The 26673-nt window shown below is 39.0% G+C and overlaps 1 protein-coding gene across 2 annotated transcripts; it reads left to right on the top strand.

Annotated features, from left to right (window-relative positions):
- The first annotated feature begins 1764 nt into the window (after window positions 1-1764).
- Window positions 1765-4864, top strand: TCEB1 (Transcription elongation factor B (SIII), polypeptide 1 (15kDa, elongin C)). 2 transcript variants are annotated; one of them, XM_051216670.1, is made up of 3 exons: window positions 1765-2162; window positions 2204-4227; window positions 4269-4864. In XM_051216670.1, exon 2 carries the CDS (start codon window positions 3065-3067, stop codon window positions 3863-3865), a length of 801 nt encoding a protein of 266 aa, XP_051065264.1. In that variant the 5' UTR covers window positions 1765-2162; window positions 2204-3064; the 3' UTR covers window positions 3866-4227; window positions 4269-4864. The 2 variants fall into 2 exon arrangements, with proteins under 2 accessions (XP_051065264.1, XP_051065263.1); XM_051216669.1 differs by having other exon boundaries at window positions 4160-4864.
- The last annotated feature ends 21809 nt before the right edge of the window (window positions 4865-26673 follow it).

Raw genomic sequence — 26673 nt, 5'->3', positions numbered from 1 at the left:
TACGACTGAACTAATGGATGATCCATTTGCAACTATTTTTATATAACCACATTGAGATATTTCTTCTGGTTAGCGTTTTTTAGAGAGTTAATTTTCCACGGGATGTGATCACTAACACTATGCCCAACCCTCCCTCTTTATCCGGGCTTGAGACCGGCAGTAGCCCCAAAAAGGTTCCAGGCAGAATTACGTTGGAATTATTAGCTGCAATTTAATGTAATTTCAGATTAATTAACAAATTAAAATGAAATAAGAATTCTATCTCAACGATAGGTGATGACAAGTCTTGATCTTCGCGATCAAAATTCTCTTTTAAAACCTAAAACCTTATGTTTCAATCTCGTTCGTAACTTCAATTCCTAACGTGGGCGTCAGGTTAAAATGGCTCTTATCGTCGCATATATGGAACGTCCTCGACTCGCATGCTCTCTGTGACAAATATTCCTTCCAAGTTAACCTTGCACGAGCAACTTAAAGACTTATTTTGCAGGTTGGTGATAAGAGCTCTCAGCAAACTTAGATTAATTCCATCCGGCCTCATGTAGAGTGTTACCTTTTTCACTTTTAAAAAGGAAAATATTTATGATATATATCTGAAGCCAAACAACAGAATCACTCCAATTTCTGACGTTCAATTCCTGTAATGAATGCTTGAAAACACTGGACCTCTTCCAAATAGGATTTGGGAGATTCAGAAAAGGTACAGTAATAAAGCGTAACTTCGCAAACTCTTGGATATCCTCCGAATTGTTCACTAACAAACAACTTCCACAAATTTATAGAAGGAGTACTGGGGTTCCAACAGAAAGGGATTGTTTTAAAGAATAGCTTCTATGAGAGAACAGTAGTCTATTCATGGAATTGAGTAACGTTCGAATTTATTTCACACATTGATCTGGAAAGCTTATTAAGAAAACATGATTATTTTTCTTAAACTCAAAATGTCATCCACTACTAACTTATTAAAACTTTCTTTTTATTTCTGTTTACGTATTCTGGCCCCTGACCTTAAGAAATAGACCGTGAACTGCTACTGTTGTGGGAGGCTCCTTATGAAAATCTAGTGAACGACACAAATGATTCTCCATATAACACGTAATTCATAGAAGATCCTAGAATTGCACTTTCCATCACCAAAAACGACCAATGTATCCATGTTTAGGATATTCTAAGTGTCTCTTCTCATAAAAATTCTTCAGTCAACAAATTTGATTCATCCTCGGGGTTTCCCCCAGAACGGGTGTTAACCTGTCTATAGGATTATTCAAAATTGTCTCGGAGTTTACTTAGAATCGCATCTGGGTAAAAATCATGTTTTACATCCCCTCATCTCAAGAAGAGTACTACTTTCATGGAGCGTATTCAAAGAAGTGAAAATAAAAAGGGCATTCAAATTGGAAAACTAATCCTACTCGACTTGCCTAGAAGCCCTTATCTTACAGCCAGTGTATCATGGAAGGATAATGTGGAATATCATCATCAATAGTAATATTGCCCATAGCTCTCTGCCCTTAGAAAAAACACTGATATGTTTCAGTACTAAGTAGAACTTAAGAGGAGATCTACTCGATGTACAAAACAAGAGAACTAGCACAAAAAATTGAGCAAAGATTTCTGCAGCTTGAATCAGTAAATTGTGAGACTACTGATAGCTATGGTAATGAACCAATTTTTTGAATCTTTTAAGGGAAAATTGAACGATTGCTTTACTCATATAGGTACTAAGAAGGATTGTTATAAGTGCAAGTGCTCGATAACTTATTCACATCTATATTGTCCTGTTCTTCAGTCGCTAAGAGGAATATAAAGACAAACACACTTCTCCATAACCTCTCTGTAGAGAATCATGTTTTAAGAAACAAACAATTTGCTAATTATGTCTGACAGATTCGAGTCTGTAGGCTTCATCTAACTTCGTACCCCTTCATTTGAAACCATTTTCTTGAAGGTCACTCGCGCCGCTTGCGTCTGGGTTTCCGCGCTTTACTTGATTGGGATGACTGAGGTTCAGTCGAGTGCTGGTGCAGAACAAAAGTATGGGGGTGCTGAAGGGGCAGATGCTATGTATGTAAAGCTCGTATCGTCAGACGACCATGAGTTCTACGTCCGTCGAGAGCATGCTCTTACGAGTGGTACCATAAAAGCAATGCTTTCAGGTCCAGGTAAGTTAATTTGTTTTTATTTAACCACCATATTTTTCAAGTTAAAATTCGTTTTCACCATAAAATTCTAGTTAATTATCATATACATTATTCATTCAGTTATAAGCTGTAGCTGGTCAGGTTACATAACGTCCATACATTATTGTAAGCAATATTGAGATATATTGCGTCATAGTAATTTTTGAGTGTTATCGCCTCTTTCATAATTTATAAGGTCTTATTCCAATACAATTTCTGACACTTACCAAACATCCCTCATGACGTTTGGATCTGTCGTAACAGCTCAAAACTCTGCATTCCTATCAGTCTTCTGTTATAAGGATAGAAGGCCGGTGAACATGTGCTAATCCTTTCATCTTGTCTCCCAGTGAGAATTCGGCTTCCTGGGAATGTTCACCGATGAAGATGGTGTCACTTGTTCGAGTAAGGCGTTTCAGTCATTGAACACTCAAATAGAGAAGCAGAACACAGTTTATTGTATCAAGGTTTTGCACCTTCTTGCTATGACCTCGAAGATTTTTAGTCTGGATGAAGCATCAAAATAAGACCGTTTTTAAAGATATGAAGTGCCAATATAGGGTTACCTCGCATTCTGCGATACGACAGAAAAGGTTCAGGCGTCTTGAGCGTTCATCGTGAGTTTGGAAAGACTCCATTGACGTTTTGTTCTTTATTTGGACAAGTACGGCTATCGCATACCAACTATCCTTCGTAAGTAGTGCAGCTCGCAACTATTGTTTTTTGCTATATTCCGGATTTTTTGGTATTCACATTTAAGAAATTCGTGGCCTGTTAAGAATTCGTCCCAGAAGCGTTTCCTCAGCAGCTTTCAGGTCTCCTTATCGACCCATGGAGGGCAATGTGATGGCTTACGTGCTAATCATGGTGAAGATGCTGACAATATGCAGAGTCTTCTGACTACTCTAAGCAACGATGCAAGCATGTTCGGGATGCAATTTTCCCCCTCGAAATGCAAAATGTTGCTTCAGGATTGGGTTGCATTGACACCCGAACTAATGATAGGGAGTGAAGTAATTGAGCGTGTCGACCGCTTCACTTATCTTGGAGGTCTCATCAGCCCTTGTGGTCTGGTGTGTGACGAAATCTCAGCACGGATACAGAAGGCTCGACTAGCTTTTACAAACTTGCGTCATTTATGGCGTAGGCGAGATGTCCGCTTATCAACCAAAGGACGGGTTTACTGCGCAGCAGTTCGTTCCGTCCTACTTTATGGAGGTGAAACATGGCCGGTAAGAGTAGAGGATATCCGTAGGCTACTAGTATTTGATCATAGGTGTCTTCGAAACATTGCTCGTATATCATGGGACCATCGAGTAAGTAACACAGTTGTTAGGAAACGGGTACTGGGTAAGGATGGAAAATCGATTGATAAAGTAGTGAAACTTCATCAGTTGAGATGGCTGGGACACGTATTACATATGCCCAAAGACCGACTGCCTCGACGTGCGACGTTCAGTGGTATAGGAGTAGGTTGGAAGAAAGCCAGGGGCGGCCAGACAAAAACATGGCACAAGTCCATGAAGTCACTGACAAGTGGACTGAGTCATGTTGGTAGGTGTAGACTATCTGGTTGGGGACCGCGAGATGATAGCAACCGATGGTTAGATACCCTGAATGACATGGCTCAAAATCGTTTGCAATGGCGCAGATGCATACACTCTTTGTGTTCTCCCAAATTTTAATCTCCTGATTCCTTGTTGTCTCTTTTTTCTCTTTCAAAATTTATTTCACTGTATTATACTCCTTGAATAACATCTCCAAACCCTAATGTTTCCGATTACTGCTTATACTCTTACCGCCTCTACCACTACGGGATTTGAATCGACACCTGCATCTTTGTGCTAATGTAGTGTGGCAAGTTGAACTGTTGTACGTCGTTGATTACTGACTGGCTGGCATAAAAAAACTCATTAGCTTTCACATCAATATTTATTGTATTATATTAAATAATATCCTATCTCTTTTTTTTAATACAGGTCAATTTCAAGAGAATGAAACAAATGTTGTACATTTTCGTGAAATACCATCACATGTATTACAAAAAGTATGCAGTTATTTCGCTTATAAAGTACGTTATACAAATAGTTCAAGTGAAATACCAGAATTTCCTATTGCTCCTGAAATTTCATTAGAATTATTAATGGCTGCTAATTTTTTAGATTGTTAATTCATTAGTTATTATTGTCACTAATTTCCCTTTATGCGCTTCGTTCTTTTTTGTTTTTGTTTTGTTTTATCCTAACAATTATCTTGTGGGAGTCCTCATTGGTTTGTTCTTATTATTACTATTCTTAATAAGCAACAACAAAAAACAGACAGCGGAAAATACCTTAATTATTCGTATTTCTTTAGTTCTTTAAGTGAATGTTTTTTTCTTCACAGACACAAAAAACATACCGTGATAATTAAAAAAAATAATAACCATTACTATCCCTACTACTACTACTACTACTACTACTACTACTTCTGCCTCCTTTGTGCTTCCTTTGTCTGATTCTTAAACTTACTAAGGAACAAAAAATATATTAATACTTTCAACTTTATCATGTTGTTTTACAATTATACAATTTCATTGTGGGGCTAAAGTAGAACAGGTTCATGTAATGAGATTTAAGTCGCATTTTCTAGCTGAACCAATAGGAAAGTTAGTCAACTGTCCAAACTGATTTTCATCCACTAAGTTTTGCGGTCGAAACCCTCTCCGACTACTGTTGTTTAGGTTGTCGTGTAGTATCACTAGCTCTCATATTTTAAGTGTGGATCGATGCCCAGTACACGAATCAATAAAATAATCGACTGTTTTAATAATAGTATCTTATTATAAGACTGTATGATACGATTATACTGGCCATGATGACCTTATTTAACCCTAGTAAATACTATGCCAATAAACTATCTAAATAAGAGTAAGCGGTATAAAAAACAACTCCATCCTAATCCACTGAAAGCATTGTAACATACAGATGACAGTTATTTCAGTGGGACGGTCCTTTTGAATGCCATTTTTAAAGGTGTATGTGTGTAGTGAATTGTTAATTTATAAAATGTTGTTTTCTCTTAATGTAAGGTTATGATGGTGATTTGTTTCTCTATTACTTATTATTCGTCACATATTTACTAGTTAGATTACCATTGGAAACTAGGGCGCACTTGGAAGGTACTTTGTTCCAGTAAACTGATCTGTAGCAGTGCTCACCCATAACCTCGTTAAGACTCGAACCGGGGACCTACATGTCTTATAGCGAACACTGAGTTACAGACTGATAGTACCAATTCCCATCGGTAGTCAATTCGTTATGCAATGTTTATTATACTCTCGACATGTCTGGACTTTGTCAGTCATAATTTATCACTAAAACCTAAGGAACTCATCTCAAAATAAGTCACTAATGATTTCATGATTACATTTTTTATTTATGAGGTTAGTGGAAATTTGCATGTGACATTCGTTATGGATTGACTTAAGTCTTCGCACCAACAAAAATCATAATTCAGGAATTGCATACCATGATAAATAGCTATCTAGTGCCCACTTGTTCTCAGGGATACTATTTGTATGATTGTTAGGATAGTAATATAGTGAGGAGAGCAGTCAAAAATATGTAGGGAATACTCATTTGATTAAACGAATCAGCTGGAATGATGAAGGTTAATCAAAGTTTGGAGTTGGCAACAATTTTAATCACATATAACCGAATACTTAAATCTTCTACAATCCCAAATCGATTTAGACGTAATTCTTTTGAAGTGTTTAAAGCAATCTTACGAAACATATCAATGAAATTATCTAATGTTGAATTTACTCTATGTTACTGGATAGAGGATGTAAATGATATATGTTGCTTTTTGTTAAACGATTTTGAATACGGTAAAGAAGAAGCTTCAACGAATAAATAAATAATTTGCTTCACAGAAGCAGTTAAACAATGGCATATACATTAAATTGGTCAGTTTACTGTAACTTATTCCTCATGAAAAGATTTGCCGCAAGAAATGTCTTTCAGATTGACATCTACTGATAATATCTATTGAATACAATATTCGACAGTTTGTGGAGAGAATATTTACAAGGTCGTCTTCAAATCGATTTAAACATTCAAGCTAATCACGTTTTGAAATAAGTAGTATAGTGATCCAACCACAATTTGATTCGATTATTAAAAGAGCGAAATTGCGCGACCATTTTCCATTGTACTGAGGTAGATACCTGTCCCTACCCGACACGGATTAGCTCCACTGGTCACAGTTAAGGTTAGACATTAACACTGTTGGATGTCGACTCAGTGGTTCAAAGATTGAGCGTTTGCACCTGAGACCGAAGGCCTTGGGTTCGAATCTCACGAGCGGGATCGTGAATGCACACTGCTGAGAAGTCCCACAATAGGATGAAACGGCTGTCCAATGCTTCCAGGTTTTTAATAGTGGTCTAACATCAATCGTTTCATGATCTCAGTCAAAAACCTAATAACCTCCACAATCTCATACTGATATTAAAAGAACCTGATAGAACTTGATACCTTTAAATAAATTTAACATTAGGTAGAATGTTACGAATCTATTTTTGTGATATCCCAATAAGTAAAGAATTATGACTAGTTATTTATTTACTCTAAAGAAAGTGACCTATATTAGGCAATAAGACGTCAGAAATTGGGACATCATAGAAATAAGAAATACATTAAAATGGGGAGAAATTAGTCGTAGCTATTTGTTTGCTTACTTGTAACTACCTGCATTGACTTTTCTTATCATTACACTTAACAAGGTAGAATTTATATTATTCTGGTCAAATTATTATCGATCGATAGTAGGATTTTCATTAGGGACTGTCTGTCTTGAAATACTGTTTGCTCTGTTCCTCTCTCTCTATACATTACTTACGCCTGTTACTCCCAATGGAGCATAGGCTGACGACCAGCATTCTTCAACTCACTCTCTCCTGTCTGTCTCCATTTCTCGGTGACGTGTTATTTGGTCTTCCTCTCCTACTTTGGCATTGAGGATCCCATGTGAGGACTTGTCTTGTAACGCAGTTGGGTGTTTTTCTCAATATGTGTCCTATCCCCTTCCAGCGCTTCCTCCACTAGGATCCGGTTTCTTCTTTCCCATAGTAGGTTATTGTTGATAGTATCTGGCCAACGGATCCAAAGCATTTTGCATAGACAACTGTTAATAAACACTTGTATCTTCTGGATGATGGCTTTCGTAATTGTCCAAGTTTCCGCCTCATACAGTAGAACTGTTTTGACGTTTGTATTGAAAATTCCGATTTTGGTGTTGGCAGTTGACAGAGAGTTGTTTTGAGTTCCAGATGTTCTTAAATTGTAAGTATGCTGCTCTTGCTTTGCCGATCTGCGCCTTCACATCTGAATCAGGTCCACCGTGTTCATCAATGATGCTGACCAGATATGTCAGTTTTTACATCTTCAGATTCCTATTCTACTACCTTAGAGGTTAGTGTCAACTTGAAAACATAAATACTGTCATTTATTGAACATAGCATATCGCTTTTCAGCTGGCTTTACTCCAAGGTTATATACTAATATGAAGGTGAAGTTATGTATGCGAACATTTCAGCAACGGAAGTTGGTCGGTCTCTTAAGATGACTTCACTTCAAAATAAACTTACGAAACGTGTTATGCTACTTAATAGTATTAAGTAGTATGTGTCATTAGCGTTTCATATTGACTTTCGGTCAAAGTCAACAATGTTTTCGGTGTTCCATTCAGATAATAAAAAATAGAATGAAAGTCTAGTACTATGGTGGTGTCAGAAAAGTCAGTTCTCCTGTTCGATCCAGTCATTATCATGATCTCACTGGTTGACCGATAAGGTATTCCAAAGGACAATAAGACAATTGAGAAGAAAGATTTATAGTTAAAATCCTAACAACATTTGCAACTTGCGCAAATGTATATACTTGCAGTTTGACAGGGACATATGGTCAATGGCCTGGGTTAGGCAAATATTTAAGTTATTCACAAACTATCTCCTCGCTTTTGAGAAGCATAAGGTGATTGTGTCTTCACAATTATGCGGCTATTTGAATGGTCCTCCTCGTCTTCCACACTGTTCGGACATTCCGTGTGCCTAATATTAATTGTTGTTCTGGTTATCAGAAGGGGCGTTTTCCATATAAATTACTAAGAATCTCGACTTTCGCAATGAGGACATCTTAACTCTTCTAAGTGAATACTGTTCTACTGCCAGGACATAATATAATTTATTTTTCTTGGTTAGCATATTTTCGTGACGGCTTTCTTTACAGAGTAGGATAGCTAATCTCACGTTCAATTCTTCTTCATTAGTAGGGCTTTGGACCAACAGTTATTCTAGAGGGGCTCTGCTCTATCACACTTGATCAATAGAGGTCATGTGGTATGTTGTGTCCTGAATGCCCTGGTACGGCCGAGAGTGGGGAGAGTCCGCTCTCCCTCTCGAAATACTCTCACACGGCCACGCGTATACAACCTCTGCCAGGGAAGTCCTACTCATTGCCTTCTCGTGGCGGGGGTGTTGTTTACGAAAATGAGAGGACGAAAAGCGAATGTCCGGTGCTTTAACCGGATTCCAAATCAATGGTGCACATGGGCTCCAGTATCCTGAGGGAACAAATGGCGTATGAACCAGTCGTTGGTCACCGGCTACCATGGGATTGCATCTCCTTACGATGCTCCACTGCCTTGTGGGTTAGACGTTTAGGTCAAAGGCTCGGGGTGTGGCCCCCTAAGATAACCACCTGCTTCGGTCTGGGCACCCGGGCAGTATCACAGCCCACACACAAATGATGAACTCTCTATGTCTATGGAAATTATTTTTCTCGCTTCGAAAAACACTCAATTGATTCAAATTATTATCATTACAATTATTGTCATTATTAATACTATTATTACTATTACCATTATTGTCATTATTATTATTATTATTATTATTATTATTATTATTATTATTATTATTATTTTCCACATTATTCACCCTCTTTTATACTTATACAGCGGCTCGTCTTTGGTGGAAATTCGACTGTATCTAAACGTTCTCGAGTCACTGCCCGGTTGAAAATTGTATGTTACCACCGAATACGAGAACTGAAGCAGTTTTTCTGAAACCACGTGCACCATTCAAACTGGCTGCCTTCAACGTTCGCACACTAATGCAGGTCGGACAACAGATAGGGCTGGCTATGTCTTTGGAAAGTCTTAATATTGATGTTTGTTGTCTATCCGAGACCCGTATTCAAGACTCTGGTGAAGTACTACAAATTCGCTATTCATCTGTCGCTTCGAAAATCTTGTTTTACGTGCGCTTATCCGGGAACCTGTGGCATCTTCGTCTGGTCTTGCTGGCGTTGGTGTCGCACTAAGCGCTAGAGTTGAGGCAGCACTAGTCGATTGGATCCCCATTAACAGTCGGTTATGTGCTGTTAGATTAGAGAGTTCCATCAAAGTGAGAAGAAATCGGCGTGAGAAACGATGTCTCTTCGTCATCTCCGCCTATGCCCCGACAGATTGCAGCCCGGATGCAATCAAGGATGAGTTTTACCACCAGTTATCTGTTCTTCTTCAGAAAGTGCGTTCGACAGATATTGTAGTACTAGCCGGAGACTTGAATGCTCAGGTCGGGCGTCTAGGCACAGAAGAGAGTCGTTTAGGTGGCCGATGGGGACTCGTTGGTCGCAGGTCAGATAACGGGGACCGTCTACTGCAACTTTGCACAGACCACAACCTGTTTCTGGCTAGCACTAACTTTCGGCACAGTCATCGCCGATGTGCCACCTGGCGTCCTCCCTCTGCATCTCAAGCCTGGACTCAGATTGATCACATCGCGATCAGCTACCGCTGGCGTGGTTGTGTACAAGAATGCCGCTCCTTTTGGAGTACCTATCTGGACTCTGACCATGCCTTGGTCTGCGCCAATCTTGCCTTACTTTTCAGTGGCCAACGAAGTGACCACCACCAAAAGATTGATGTTAGCAAGCTGGTTGCAACTTCTGTTGCAAGTAAGTATCGAACCGAGCTAGCCTCTAGGCTAGCTACCACTCCACCGAAAAGTATAGATGAGCATTGGTTGCAATTGCATGACGCCATGAAAATGGCGGGAACAGTCAGTTGTGGGTTCATGAAACGTCCCGCTTTTAAGCACTGGGTTTCTTCTAGTTCCTTACAACTCATTGAAGCCCGTCGGTCTACTCCGGGTGACCATGAGTTTGACCATAAACGAAGGATGTTACGTAAGGAAATTGGGCAAAGCTTGCGTAAGGACCGAGAAGCCTGGTGGTCGGAGCGTGCTAATGAGCTGGAAGCAGCAGCTGCATCTGGTAACTACCGGAAGCTCTTCCAGCTCATCCGAGCCACTGGCAGCAAGAATTCTGGTGTGAGTGAAACAATCTGCGAGGATGATGGGATGCCAATCACTAACATCCATCGACGTCTTGGACGGTGGGCAGAATTTTTCGAAGGGCAGTTCAACTGGCCTGCTGCTCCGGCAACATCGGTCAGACTGTCCTGCCCTCCATGGCCGGTGACGACTGATCCACCAAATGAGGAGGAAGTCCGCAAGGAACTCCAACTCTTGAAGCGTTACAAATCACCTGGCCCAGATGACTTACCTCCGGCTCTTTTTAAAGATGGTGGTGACTTTCTGACTAAGGAACTGATGGCGTTGTTTACAAAGGTCTGGGAGTTAGAGAGTGTACCAACGTCATGGAATGAGTCGATAGTTGTCCCTATCTTTAAAAAAGGTTCACTTCGTTCCTGTAACAACTATCGGGGGATAAGTTTACTTCCGATCGCGTCCAAGTTATTGGCTTCCGTCATTCTTCGTAGGTTGTTCAAAACCCGAGAAAGATTGACTCGCGAGGAACAGGCTGGGTTTCGTTCTGGTCGAGGATGTATTGATAATATCTTCACCTTCCGCCAAATGTTAGAACACCGCCATACTTATCAAAGGCCAACAATCGTAGTGTTTCTTGACATCAGGGCTGCCTTCGATTCGTTGGATAGGACTGTTCTCTGGGATTGTCTATTGAAGAAGGGTGTGCCTGGGAAGTTTATTAACATCCTGAAAGCCCTATATAAAAACACCTCAGGCAGAGTGAGGGCATACAACCACCTCTCTCCATTGTTCCATTCGAGCAGTGGGGTTAGGCAGGGTTGCCCAATCTCACCATTCCTCTTCAACTTTGCCATCGATGACATTCTGGAAACAGCTCTGATAGATGTAAGTAATGGTGGTGTGGATCTGTTGCCTGGAGAAAGACTTCTCGACCTTGAGTATGCGGACGATATTGTCTTACTGTGCGATAATGCCCAAGGCATGCAATCCGCACTTAATCAGTTGGCAATCAATGTCCGTAGGTATGGTATGTTCTTTGCACCTTCGAAGTGCAAAGTACTCCTACAAGACTGGCAAGATTCCAATCCTGTACTCACCCTGGATGGTGAGCAGACAGAAGTAGTCGAGAAGTTCGTGTATCTGGGTAGCTGGTGGGGGGTGTGAGTGATGAGATCAATGCACGTATAGTGAAAGCCAGAGCGGCTTATGCCAATCTGGGCCACCTTTGGCGCCTTCGTGATGTTAGTCTGGCTGTAAATGGTCGGATCTACAACGCGTCGGTGAGAGCAGTTCTGCTCTATGCTTGTGAAACCTGGTCTCTCCGAGTTGAGGACGTTAGACGACTCTCTGTGTTCGATCATCGCTGTCTCCGAAGGATTGCTGACATTCAGTGGCAACACCATGTCAGTAATGCAGAGGTTCGGCATCGTGTGTTCGGGCACAGAGATGATAATTCAATTGGTGTCACCATCTTGAAACACCGACTTCGGTGTCTTGGACATGTTCTACGAATGTCGTCCCACAGAATTCCACGTCGTGCATTATTTGCCGACTTTGGGACTGGTTGGAAGAAGCGGAGAGGTGGTCAGTGCATGACATGGTGTCGTGGTATGAAAGAAAGCTGCAAAGGACTGGCTTCTGTCGGTCCTTCACGACTCCCTGGTTGGGGTCTGAGAGATGGTGCAACACAGTGGCTAGAGACGTTATCAGATATGGCTCAGAATAGAAGCCAGTGGCGATCCTGCTGTAACCTTCTTTTACTTTCTTCATAAAAAGTGGTTGTGTCTCCCTTAACTGAAAGATTTCTTCTGATTGTACCTTTTCGTTCCCTCGTTACTACCACACTACCTTACACCAATCTCTTCGTTATTGTTCTCTTTTTCTTTTGCGCTCCTTAGTTTTTTTTCTACTTCTCTTCGAATTTTCATTGTTTTGTGTGGCGCATATATATTGGCGCTCTCTTGTACCAATATTCATGTGTTCAAATAAATAAAATAAACTGAAACATTATTCCCAAGGTTCTCTCAATACCCTGCCTTGAGTTCAAATAGTCAGCAGCTAACGTCCATTATAATATTTCAAACAGACATGGTTTATATACAAATATACTGGACTGTATCACACCATAAACGAGCCATAAGTGGTTGTGAATGTGACAGAGTGCTATTAGAACACAATGGGAATCTTTAATATTCTAAAATATAGAACTGTATAACAGTATTTAATGAGTTAGCCAAAAGCTTATAATAAATGAAAAACACAACTATAACAATCCAGATACTTAGCAGCTATACAACAACAAAGAATAATAATTCGAAAACCAGTCCCAAATTTTACAATATTCTTTCGTTTATTATTATATCCTGATAAGAATAATAAATGGTAACTGTTGAAATCTATTTGTATGACATTCATGTCACTTATAAGATCTTACGAGGAAGTCACATCATTGTCTTTACTGAATCTTCGTATTGTGACAACCAACGATATGATGTTTAACACATTCGAGCTGGGGATAGAATAATAGATTTAATGTGAGTGAGGATAAGTTACATAGAATAACCGCACCCACAAGGTCGAGTCATGCCATACCGATTCTGTCCAGACGCTCGTCATTTTTGACCTTCGCGTGTTACACATTGAATGTAAATCTTCTCAGTCATTATACGGACAGATTAAATAATTGTGTGGTTAGTGTTACATCTATACGAGTATATTGGATGCTAATTGTTGGGATCCATTTATGGACTAATACTAAACATATATTTTTTTATTGTATAATCGTTAAGTAACTAAACTATTCAGATTCGTGCCCCTCTTCTCATAAGCTTTATTTTGATCTATGAACTATTACTATACGATTTACCATTCTCGAGTTATCCCCAGTCTATCAATTACTACCTCCCACATTTACAGTCACATCTGGCTAAATCTTGTACAATAGTTATTTTCTATTTTATGGTACGATGTGGTCCGTTTCGCTGGTATGTAAACCCAGTATGTTTGAAATACATGATTCATATCGCAGAGGCTGAGACTGGTGTTCTGGACTGAACTGGCTGGTCTAGGCTAGGCGGGAAGCAGGACCGATAAGTACTCCAAACTGCTCGTAGAGGTTTTATCCGTCATTGGTCCGGTAGATAAATCATTGTTCTCTAATTGGCAATATCATTACGTTATACATTAATAAGGACATAGGGCACAAGTTATAATATTTACAACACGGTAGTCAAGATCAAATTATTTAGAATGGTTTATCGTATCTCTATTACATTTCCTTATGAGATTCAGTCTTATCTCTTATAAATAACTGAAACGATTGGGATTTGAGAGAACAGCCCAAATCTTTGTATTCATAAGTAACACCTTTATCTCTTCCTTAGTCAAATGAAGCTTAATAACCAATCTTACCTAAGATTATTTTTCATTATATTCATTCGTTTATTACTTTATGCTTCATTATTGTTTCTTATTACATCATTTAGATGATGTTTAATCAATGTGATTTCAATGTTTATGCTTTGTTTGTTTTTCAAGTCATTGACCTAATTCTCACTTTGAAACATGAATTAAAACCTTTTTTATTCTTATTATGGTTAGTACACTTTCTTATCATCAGAAGGGGTTTTGTGGAGATTGTAGTAATTTCAACAGTTGAGATCATGAGTCAATTGAAGCTAGACCATCATGGGAAACCTGGAAGCACTGGGCGGCCGTTTCGTCCTAATGTGGGACTCCTCAGTAGTGCGCATCCACGACCCCGACTCGTGGGATTCGAACCAGGGACCTATCAGTCTCGAGCCAGGCGCTTAACAAACTAGATCACTGAGCCGGCCGTCCAGTGCTTCCAGGTTTTCCATGATGGTCTAGCTTCAATTGACTCATGATCTCAACTGTTGAAATTACTTTCTTATCACTTTATCCATTTGTACTTTTAATTTAGCATGTTTAGTTTTGCAATCTATTTTGTTGTTATTACTAACTTATAAAACTGATATGATGAGCTTAATAATTTTATTACTTACATACTTACGATTATTGCTCTTAATGGGACATAGGCCACTGACTAGCATTCTTCAACTCACTCTGTCCTCAACCTTCCTTTCTAGTTCGAATTGTCTGTCTTCAGTTCTCGGCATAATGTGTTCTTTGGTGTTTCTCTTTTATTTTGGCCTTCAGGATTCCAAGTGAAGGCTTGCTTTCAGACGCAGTCGGGTGGTTTCCTCAATGTGTATCCTATTCACTCCCAGAGCTTCTTCTTGATTTTTTCCTTCGCTGTAATTTGGTTTGTTCTCTTAAAAACTTTATATATTCATATAGATATTGTTGTACATTAAAGTCGGATGAAGATCTAATTGAAGACAATATTGTTTGTTAATATGTGTTGCTGATGTTTGTTTTTCAAATCTTCATTCAAAATAAACAGTATCGAGTTCTGCCTTACTGAGAGATATTCTATCACCAACTAGATTAATTCTTCATTTGATTTTTAGTGGACCCGATATCTGACTCCAATGGAATCGGACGAATGATTGCTATCGAAATATACATATCGTCTATAATTATCGACTTTAATCGCGTTGATGAATAAGCCAAATACCAGAATGAAGTTTCGAATATGTATATTTTATACAATCATTGATCAGATAATGAAGCAAAACAAAATGACATGCAATGAAGAAAGCGAGTAAGCTAACTCAATTTAACCAAGCATGGGCGAGAATATAATTTATGAACGAACCAATCAGATATAAGATAATAGGTCTTGAATTTTGGCGTGAAATTCACTTATCCATTTGCCTAAATAGAGTCTTGTCATTATAACTAATGTCAATTCGTGATGAAAACTCTAAATCTAATTCATAACCTTAATCATCAACTGTAAAGTATAATTCGAATTCCTCACACTAATTTATAACACTCATTTGGTCCTAGTTGTTAGGTGGGCACTCTCAAGGTCAGTTTAGCGTCGTTCAAAGGTCGTCCATCAATTATAGTCTCATCACATACACTTACATAAAACCAGTAAAGGTTGATAAGCGAATAATTAACAAGGTCAAAATGTCACTTAATTAGAATGAATAAACTGGCTTGAAAATGATGTAGAGGTTAATTTCCTTTATATCTGACTCCAATAAAAATAGTATCCCATTTAACTGAGTATTTAACCCAGGCTAAATCTCCCAGTAGAATGATGGATTTACTCGAGCTTTATTCAAAAGCCCGAACACCATTCATAGGGATAGTTTATTGTTAATGATTGGTAAAATGAACAAGCGTGCAGAAAGCAAGCACATAGGGAAACCAAGAGTGCGTGTGTGTGTGAGTGAGTGTTAAGAATCCATATATATTTAGTGAGTGTTAATCAAGTATGGATAAATTATTGATTGTCTGTGTGTTACAACCAGTCGGAGAATAGATTAAAGATTGGTGTGAAAACACGCGCTCAGCTCAATCAAATTCACACAGAAATTTACATAATGGATTAAATGTCCAAATTACAGTGATTCGACAAAAAATACAATAGTTGAATGAGCTTACTACAATACCACATGTATTTGGAGTTTGATATTACCTTAACTAGTAACATCTTCTATAAGCGAAACATGCCAACCTAGTGAAATCAGAAGTCAAAAACGAAGAGCTTTGAAGATATATTTGATAGGTTATCAATATATCGAGAAGTGACTAATTGAAACTGGCTAGCGGTTGTTGAGCACACAGTACCCACTCGTAATCTGATGCAGATGCATGACTGAGCGCATTTACCTAGACGAGTTCATTGAAAACTAATATGGTCAATATTAAATATCAAAGACTTACGGGATTTAATTACCATCATTACAGATCTGTCTAAAAGCTAGAATAAACTATGTAGGCTTAATATAGCAACCGACACTTCAGGTTAAATCGTAAACAATCAACAAGACAAAAAAAAAGTTATCACAAACTTCAAATGATATGTCAATTGGGTTGATATAAGTTTTACAAACATCTAACATTTATAAACATTATTTTAGAATTATTTCTGCACAAGAATACTTGAATTTAATTACGACTAATTATTCATGTGAATAATAATAACTTCACCCGGAGCCCCCCTGGGGCTATTACCGGTCCCAAACCCGTATAAAGGAAGAGAGTTGGGCATGGGGTTATCCTCCCCCCCATCTCGTAGAAGACTAACTCGCTAAAAAAGAACTTACTTACTTACGCCTGTTACTCCCAATGGAGCATAGGCCGCCGACTAGCATTCTCAAACCCACTCTGTCCTGGGCTTTCCTTTCTAGTTCCATCTAATTGTTGTTCATTCTCTTTATGTCTATCTAAATTTCTCGGTGTAATGTGTTCTTTGGTCTTCCTCTCCTCCTTTGACCTTGAGGATTCCTGGTGAGGGCTTGTCTTGTGACGCAGTTGGGTGCTTTCCTCAATGTGTGTCCTATCCACTTCCAGCGCCTCTTCCCGATTTCTTCCTCCGCTGGGATCTGGTTTGTTCTCTCCCACAGTACGTTGTTGCTAATAGTGTCCGGCCAACGGATCTGAAGTATTTTGCGTAGACAATTGTTAATAAACACTTGTATTTTCTGGATGATGGCTTTCGTAGTTCTCCAGGTCTCTGCCCCATACAGTAGAACTATGTTGACATTTGTATTGAAAATCCTGACCTTGGTGTTGGTTGACAGTTGCTTTGAGTTCCAGGTGTTCCTCAGTTGTAAATATGCTGCTCTTGCTTTGCCGATCCGCGCTTTCACATCTACAGTCAGTCAGTCAGCTACAACGTAGGACCAGGCACATATGTGCATCGGTCCAGGTTGCCATACCGCATCAGCACAACAAGATGAACACCGGATTCATAGCAGTGGTTAGGTTAAAGGTGGTAATATGTAAGAGAAAGATTGCATATAGAGACAATTTACCCGACCGTTGTTGCTACCTTGACGTGGTGGTCGGGCTTGCCTATCGTGATGAAGCAACCGAGCTATACCGGCTGGAACAACCGTTCCTCAAGGTCCTACCATGTCAGACAGGTCGGTTGAAGAGCGGTAAGACTAAAAGCAACAATCCCAAGGTCCGAAGGCGAAGTCGTACTGCTGACTGTACAGAGGTGTGACAGCAGTAAGGTGTTTCCTTCAGACAACCAGCATGACAGCGATGCTGCCTTCCCACAAGGAGGGTTGGGGTTAGAAAGGGTCGACCCTAAAAATGCGCACCTCACCTTACCTCACGGATTTCCGTCTCCGGCGGTAAGGCCCTTTGAAGAACGGAACTAACACGTCAAAAACCTCCCACGAAAAGGCCGTACGCGACCGGCCACAAGCAGTTGTCCCTTGAGCACTGCGGTCACGCTCTCAGGTCACTGAGACCGCCTCTAATCCAATTTCCTTTTCAGGTACCTCCAGAAGAACCCTTCCACGGTGTGGGCAACCGGGAAGTGATAACCGCCCTCATACCTCTAACAGCACCCAAGACCACTGTATTCATAATCAACCTCAGTCTTCACTTCCTATTATTCCTCCTACATCGACTTTCAACCCTAAACTTCCTCCTTCGGCTTTCTCCTCAAGTGTCACCATAGCCAACGATTCTAGTGCTAAAAACTCTGTCCCAGGTGTACTGAAACCTCGCTCCAAACTACACATTGGAGCTTTCAACGTACGCACTCTATGTCAAATCGGTCAGCAGGCTTCCTTGGCTAAAACCCTAGAGTCTCTTTCCATTGATGTATGCTGTGTCTCCGAAACACGCATACAGGATCCCAGTGTGGTCATTCACTTGACCTCACCTCGGCAAAACGGAGAGCCAACGAGATACACCCTCCGTGTATCTGGTGACCCGATGGCCAGTTCTCGTGGACTGGCAGGTGTAGGCATAGCACTAAGCATGAGGGCGGAACAAGCACTGCTAGAGTGGATCCCCGTTAACAGTCGTCTATGTGCTGTTCGGCTAAACGGCTAAACGGCTTTCACATCTGCATCAGATCCACCCTGTTCATCAATGATGCTGCCCAAATATGTAAAGGTTTTTACATCTTCCAAATCGTCTCCGTCAATTGTGACTGGATTGGTGCATGCTGTGTTGTATCGGAGAATCCTGCTTTTCCCTTTGTGTATATTGAGACCTACTGCTGCTGAGGCTGCTGCTACACTGTTCGTCTTCTCCTGCATTTGTTGTTGCATTTGGGACAGAAGGGCCAGATCATCTGCGAAGTCCAGATCGTCCAACTGCATCCTAGATGTCGATTGTATCCCGTGCTTCCCTTCAGATGTTGACGTCTTCATGATCCAGTCGATCACCAGGAGAAAGAGAACGCTAAGCAAATAATAATAATAATAATATAGTTTCTAACAATGTTACAAGTTACTTAAAACTATAGAAGATAATTGATTTACACTTCGATATTTGTTCTAATGATTATTCTATTCTCTCTCTCTGTGTGTGTGTTTGTGTATGTGTGCGTGTGCGTAAAATACAATCGTTTGTAGCCTGGATTACAACCTTGTATTGATCGATTTTGATATTCAATGTACATTCTATTGATGATTAATTTTTATTGTCACATTTAACTTGTTCTATTATTATTTATTCATTAACCTAATTATTGACTTTCAATTCAATTGTGTATTAAATTATAATAAGGGTGAATTTGTAATTTATGATTAGAATAGAGGAGATTTTGGTAGTACTGGATAACGGTTTCGGCACATAGTTATCATTGATTTGTGTATAAGCGTTGTAGTACTGCCCGGTTGTCTAAATTGGAGCAGACGGTTTCCTTAGTGGGCCACACTCGGATTCTTTAACCTAAAGGTTTAATCCACAAGACAGTGGAGCAAAGTCAGAAGATTCGGTCCCATGGTAGCCGGTGACAAACGTTTGGTTCATATGCCATTTGTTCCTTTAGGATACTGAAGCCAATGTGCAACAATTGGTTTGGAATCAGGGTTTTCCAACTTCCCTAGGTGGATCCTTCATATTCACGAAGCCGGTTAAAGCACCAGACATTCGTTTTTTGTCCTCTCAATTCCGTAAACAATACACTTGCCACAAGAAGACAGTGAGTAGGACTTCCCTAGTAATCACTGTAAACGCGTGCTATGTGAGAGCATATGGAGAGGGGGAGCTGACTCTCCCCATCCACGTCTGTAATAATGTAAATACTATAACCAAATAAAAGTCATCAATAAAAGAAAACTGAAGATGCAAAGTATTTAAATGAATAAACATATAGAAGATAATCAAATCAATTTTACCTTAATTCATCATAGCCACAATAATCAAACGCCTAAAGCTGGATTGAAACATTAAAATATAACAGGATCAAATCGCACTTTATCCTCATTATGGTGAAACTGTCAATATATTACATCATTTTCTCAACTTTGATTCTGATTACATCATTCTCATTTCTTTAGAATACATCATTTTCTTTTTAATCAAATGATCTCAATTCATCAATCGGTTCATGATCTCGATCTCAATTCATATTAATTCCCTTCAATATGCTCAAACTATTTCTTAGCCAAATGATGATATTTTGCTATCATATTTGATCATTGACCATAGTATCATATCTATTCTATTGATTTGGAACATAATATTATGTCTTCGATCTTTTCACTATGCCAATACAGATATAAATCTAATAAGTAGGTCAATTTAATGATAATTTTGGTTTTGAAGTATTAATTTACTAATTGAGCTCATGAGTCAATTGAAGCTAGACCATCATGGAAAACCTAGAAACAATGGACGACTGTTTCACCCTAGTATGAGACTCTTCAGTAGTGCGCATCCCGCCCCGCAAGATTTGAGCAAAGGACCTATATACATTACATATATATTTATTTCATTTATACGATGAAGTTAGGTGTCATTCTGAATCACTTATCATCCAAATGACAGCAAAGAAGCAATTAGGATGACTCTCTCGGTCTCCCACAATGTACGAACGTTTCATGTACCCAAAATTAATGGTTGATCTGGTTATCAGAAGGGGCATCAGCCTCGTGACTTCCGAAGGAATTCGGCTTTCACTATGAGGCGTCATAATTCTTCTAAACGAAGACCTTCTAACTCCTAGGTCAAAGTTTGAATGGTTTGAATTAATTTTTCTGGTTAGCGTTTTTTTAGAGTTAGTTCTCTACGGGATGTGGTCATTAAATTCATGCCCAACCCTCCTCCTTTATTTAGGCTTTGAACCGGCAGAAGCCCCAGAGGGGCTCTCGCTCGTGTGCGAGACTGATAGATCCTGGGTTCGAATCTCGCGGGGGGGGGTCGGGATCGTGGATGCGCACTGCCGATGAACCTCACAATAGGACGAAACGGCCGTCCAGTGCTTCCAGATTTTCCATAGTGATCTAGCTTCAATTGACTAATGATTTCAACTATTGAAATTTCTAAAATCTCCACAAAACTCCTTCTGATAATAGCTATATGCATATACTAAAGTATCAAACCAATCAAGGTAGTTTATGAGTCAGTAATAACAGTGAAATAGCTCAAATAATTAAACAATACACATTGATAGTATAATGACAAATGTACTAGTTTTGATAAGAATAATAACGTTACATAATGAGAATTAGGTCAATGATTAGAAAAATATAGGCACTGAAATAACATTCATGGAATGATTATGAGATTAAGTAATAGGAGGTATTTAGATAATTGGACCGTGAAACGTATATTTGGGAAAAAAGAAAAGGGTGGGAGGGGGTAAAAAAACGAAGAGTATAAAAAATAATAAGAAATAAAATCATTTATTAATGTCAAGGGAGAAATAAGGGTGTTACCAATTTCTTATGAATACAAAGCTTTGGGTTGTTGGCTCGAATTCCTATAGCTTCTGTTATGTGTAAGAGACGAGATCGAACACTATAGGGAAAACTAGTAGGAATATGATAAATAACATTAAATGACTTATTTCTGTCTACGACATGACCTCTATCGATCAAGTGTGATAGAACCGAGCTGTGTATTGTCTTGACAGTATCTTTTACTAACCACAAAGGGAGGTTTTCACTAACTCTTTGGCTCAGTTGTCTGGTAGTGCACCCAATATAGCTTTCTCCACAGGAGCAGCTGAATTCTTAGATAGACATAGAAGGGGCATAAACAGGTAACTTATCCTTTAGTTGGGGAATCACCATAGATCGGGTCGAGTAGGATAGGCAGAGGTTGGTTGTATTAAACGTTCTCTTCACTACTTTAGTCATTCTATCACATAGTACATCACCAGCTACATCTCCATTGTATTACAGCTTCAAGAAAAGAGGTCTTTTACTAGTCATTGATGTCTCTATTTTCTTGTTTGTTACACGCAAGTGTTTTTTGATCGTCAACTATAAATGTATGGTCAGAATCAGTATCTCTGTAGTTGACCACTTGGACATTCTGAACTGAGCATAAGTAACCATTTTCACTTCAAATTACTATACCCAAACCTTCATCTTGATTCGCATGAATGAACAGTTGATATTCGTACTAGTAAACATCTTATGAAATTCTTACTTTTATTTGTGTCAATATCATATTTTGAGTGATATGGCTTCTTTCATGAGGACAATTGAGAATCGAAATTTCTACAATCAATTCTATCTTATAACAGCTCACACATACCATTGAGTTTGTTCACATTTCATTTGGTTAAGCCCTTTTGTATGTATGCTTGAGCATTGGTTTGCTTACTGCCTACGTATATATTCTTTGTGCTAGCCTTACTATTAGTCGGTTAATTGAATCCATGATTCATCATTTCACTATGTATACATATATGTACATTTTAATCGTGTTCATTGACTCGCCGACTTGCTCATTTGACTTACTCGCTTGCCTACTTGCTTTTTGGCACTACTCTTTCATGCTTGCTTAATGTACTTGTAAATTTGGTTATCTGTGTGTAGTGCAATAATAAACGTAATCAACATTTCGTATTCGTCTTCTGATTAATACACCGTTGGAGCGTTATCTAGTGACGGTTATCAGGACGAACTGTATAGCAAGTTTAAGGATTATATAGAATACCAACCACTAGAATCTTTTTTTCCTTAGGTTCATCATATGTCTGTTCGACTATGAATTAGATGTAGACTATGTATGATCTAGAATATACACATTAGTATTAGAATTAACAGCTGACTTTGGGACAGACTCATTTGGGTACTGAAATTGTACACAATCACCATATCAGTTGAGTGCTGAGATCACTGAACAATCAACTTTCCAAAACTATCCTCTACCACGAAATAATGTTGAATCCTCAAGTTATAAATAATGTGACTTTATTTAAAACATATTTCTCATATTGACTAAACTATTCATTAAAAGTGAATTCATAATAAGGAAGAATAACAGTTAATATGAAATCATCCGAATTGTAATCAAAATCAAATTCATTTGGGACTCGTGCTTCACATTGAACAAGTTTCTCAACAGAAACAAATGCATTACGAGGACAAATAACATCGAATATGACATCATCAAGATTTAGTACTTCTGGAATATTCTCCTCAAATCGATTAGAAGTTTCATTGGAGAATAATAGATCTTTTAGAAAAACCAGTATCTATCAAAACTGTATCAGATTTTCGATCATAATTTGATTTATTCAAATTTATAAGACATTTCATCAGAAATATATGAATCATAAGGATAAACCATTTTTGATACAATAACATCAGCCCCCAAATGCCCTGGTATGGCCGAGAGTGAGGAGAGTCCGCTCTCCCTCTCGAAATGCTTTCACATGGCCACGCGTATATAGCCTCTACCATGGAAGTCCTACTCACTACCTTCTCGCACCACGGGTGTTGTTTACAAAGTTGAGAGGACGAAAAGCGAATATCCGGTGCTTTAACCGGATTCCAAACCAATCGTTGGTCACCGGCTTCCATGGGACTGCATCTTCTTACGATGCTCCACTATCTTGTGGATCAGACCTTCAGGTCGAAGGCTCGGTGTCTGTCCCCCTAGGAAAACCACCTGCTTCGCTTTGGGCATCCGGTCAGTATCACAGCCTTCATCCATATCAAATGAGATTTGTGTGGCGCATATCCATTTGTTGCCTCCCTGTACCAGTGTTTATGTGTTTAAATAAATAAAATAACATCAGAGATTTGATCAGGATTTGATGCAATCGACATAACTCTCACATATTTGTATATAACTTCATTAGAATTACATGAATTATGAGGACAACGCTTAATACAGGACAAACATTGACCAAATTTATACACTGATATGTCTTATCGATTGAACTTTAGTTACTTACGCCTGTTACTCCCAATGGAGCATAGGCCGCCGACTAGCATTCTCAAACCCACTCTGTCCTGGGCTTTCCTTTCTAGTTCCATCTAATTGTTGTTCATTCTCTTTATGTCTATCTAAATTTCTCGGTGTAATGTGTTCTTTGGTCTTCCTCTCCTCCTTTGACCTTGAGGATTCCTGGTGAGGGCTTGTCTTGTGACGCAGTTGGGTGCTTTCCTCAATGTGTGTCCTATCCACTTCCAGCGCCTCTTCCCGATTTCTTCCTCCGCTGGGATCTGGTTTGTTCTCTCCCACAGTACGTTGTTGCTAATAGTGTCCGGCCAACGGATCTGAAGTATTTTGCGTAGACAATTGTTAATAAACACTTGTATTTTCTGGATGATGGCTTTCGTAGTTCTCCAGGTCTCTGCCCCATACAGTAGAACTGTCTTGACATTTGTATTGAAAATCCTGACCTTGGTGTTGGTTGACAGTTGCTTTGAGTTCCAGGTGTTCCTCAGTTGTAAATATGCTGCTCTTGCTTTGCCGATCCGCGCTTTCACATCTGCATCAGATCCACCCTGTTCATCAATGATGCTGCCCAAATATGTAAAGGTTTTTACATCTTCCAAATCGTCTCCGTCAATTTTGATTGGATTGGTGCATGCTGTGTTGTATCGGAGAATCCTGCTTTTCCCTTTGTGTATATTGAGACCTACTGCTGCTGAGGCTGCTGCTACACTGTTCGTCTTCTCCTGCATTTGTTGTTGCGTTTGGGATAGAAGGGGAAGATAGTCTGCGAAGTCTAGATCGTCCAACTGCATCCTAGATGTCGATTGTATCCCGTGCTTCCCTTCAGATGTTGACGTCTTCATGATCCTATCGATTGAACACTACTTGTTATATCTGATCATCACTGATTGTTATGTCGAAATCACTTATCAATTATACTTGAAAAATAAGGAACCATTGTAATTCTCACCATGTGAAATTAAGAACATAAAGACTAGTATAAGTGAAGATTTATTACCCCACAAAACATGATGATGACGATCTTCATTGATTGATTGTACACACATTTTGATTAATAATTACTTAGGGTTATAACAAATCATATGCTGAGTATAGTTTATGTTAACTTAATTAGAAAACAGAAATAATGTTGAACAAAACTCCTAATGAATAAATCAATCGAATTTTAACTTTTCGTCCCATCAATATCATGCTCATCTTTGTAACCTGCTCGTCAACTATTCAATGAATGGTTATCTACATAATCTTGAATACTTATTGGATTGGAATGATGTAGTAACGTAGTGGAATTCTCAATGTATTGACAAAGTAGTTTATGAAATTTCCCTCCTTTACTGTATTCTAAATTTGTACAGTTTACATGATCTAGTAGTAGTTCCTTGAGAGTTGTTTAGGAATGTGAAGTAGGCTTATCTGGGAATGTCAAAAATCTTAATAGGCTGTAGGCTTCTATTTCGAGGAACGTAAGGAAATGTTATTCATTTATTTCAACACATAAACATTGGTATATGGAGGTATCAAACAGGCGTGCGCCACATAAATCATTCGATTCGTATGAGGGCTAGCATACTGCCCAAGTTCCCAAACCGAAGCAGGTGGTTTTCCTAAGGGGCCACATCGCGAGCCCTTGACCCAAAGGTCTGATCCACAAAACACTTGAGCAACGTCGGAAGATGCAGTCACATGGTAGTCGGTGACCAGCAATAGATTCATACGCCATTTCTTCCTTCAGGATCTTGGAGCCCATTGGTTTAGAATCAGGGTTTTCCAACTCCCCTAGGTGGACTCTTCGTACCCCCAAATGCCCTGGTACGACCGAGAGTGGGGAGAGTCAGCTCTTCCTCTCTAAATGCTCTCACATGACCACGTGCAGACAACCACTGTCAGGGAAGTTCTATTCACTGCCTTCTCGTGGTGGGGTTGTTGTTTACGAAATTAAAAGGATGAAAAGTGAATGTCCGGCGCTTTAACCGGGTTGGAGGTAGTAAGGAAATAAACTACAATATTAGCATCCCTAACATTGTCCTTGGTCATAATTTATATTTCGGACCTTTCCATTATACCCCTCAAAAGTAACAAAATTTAAATATATATCCAATTGTTTCATAACAGGCTCCATCGCGATGTCAATGAGGTAATTGGAAGCATTTGAATTATTATACGAACTAGGAATTCTCGAAATAGTGCAATTTACAGGAAATAGGACTAGGCGAACACAAATGAATGTATTGGATTTAGAATTGGAAATCAGGCACATATCAAGTACAAAGAATCATTAGTTCATACAAACATCACACTCTTACACAACCTCTTAATTATTAATTCCTAATATATAAGAATGTTTATTCACACATTTTGTGTCCCTATTCATCTGATTACTATGATACATTCAGCTGACAAATCCCAACTAGGACAAAACTCACGTTCTTTATTCCATTACCAGCCATCAAACCATTTCTCGTAGCATAACAACTAAATATCGATTGAAGAATTTTTGTCAAATACATAAATATCAGAAGTTTTGTGGAGATTTTAGAAATTTTCACAGATTGAAATCATGAGTCAGTTGAAGCTAGACCACCATTGAAAACCTGGAAGCACTGGACGGCCGTTTCGCCCTAGTATGGGACTCCTCAGCAGTGCGCATTCACGATCCCGCACCCAGCGGGATTCGAACCCAGGACCTACTGACAATTAGAAATGAAAAATCCATTGCTTCACATCATCATCATTATTATTCCCATTACATTATTGTTGTTAAGTAACATCATGATGTATTTTAGGTAAACAGTATCGATTATCAAATTGCTTACAATTATCAATTCAAGGTGATATGAAATTATTATTTCTGTTGATCAATATAACTAAATTATGCATTGT

This window comes from Schistosoma haematobium, chromosome 6 (assembly GCF_000699445.3).
Source record: "Schistosoma haematobium chromosome 6, whole genome shotgun sequence".
Lineage (NCBI taxonomy): Eukaryota > Metazoa > Platyhelminthes > Trematoda > Strigeidida > Schistosomatidae > Schistosoma > Schistosoma haematobium.
The sequence above is the reverse complement of the archived record's forward strand: the minus strand, read 5'-3'. Positions and strand labels throughout refer to the sequence as shown.

Coding starts and splice junctions, on each gene's coding strand:
- TCEB1 (XM_051216670.1), top strand. CDS start 3,065: ATGCAGAGTCTTCTGACTACTCTAAGCAACGATGCAAGCATGTTCGGG.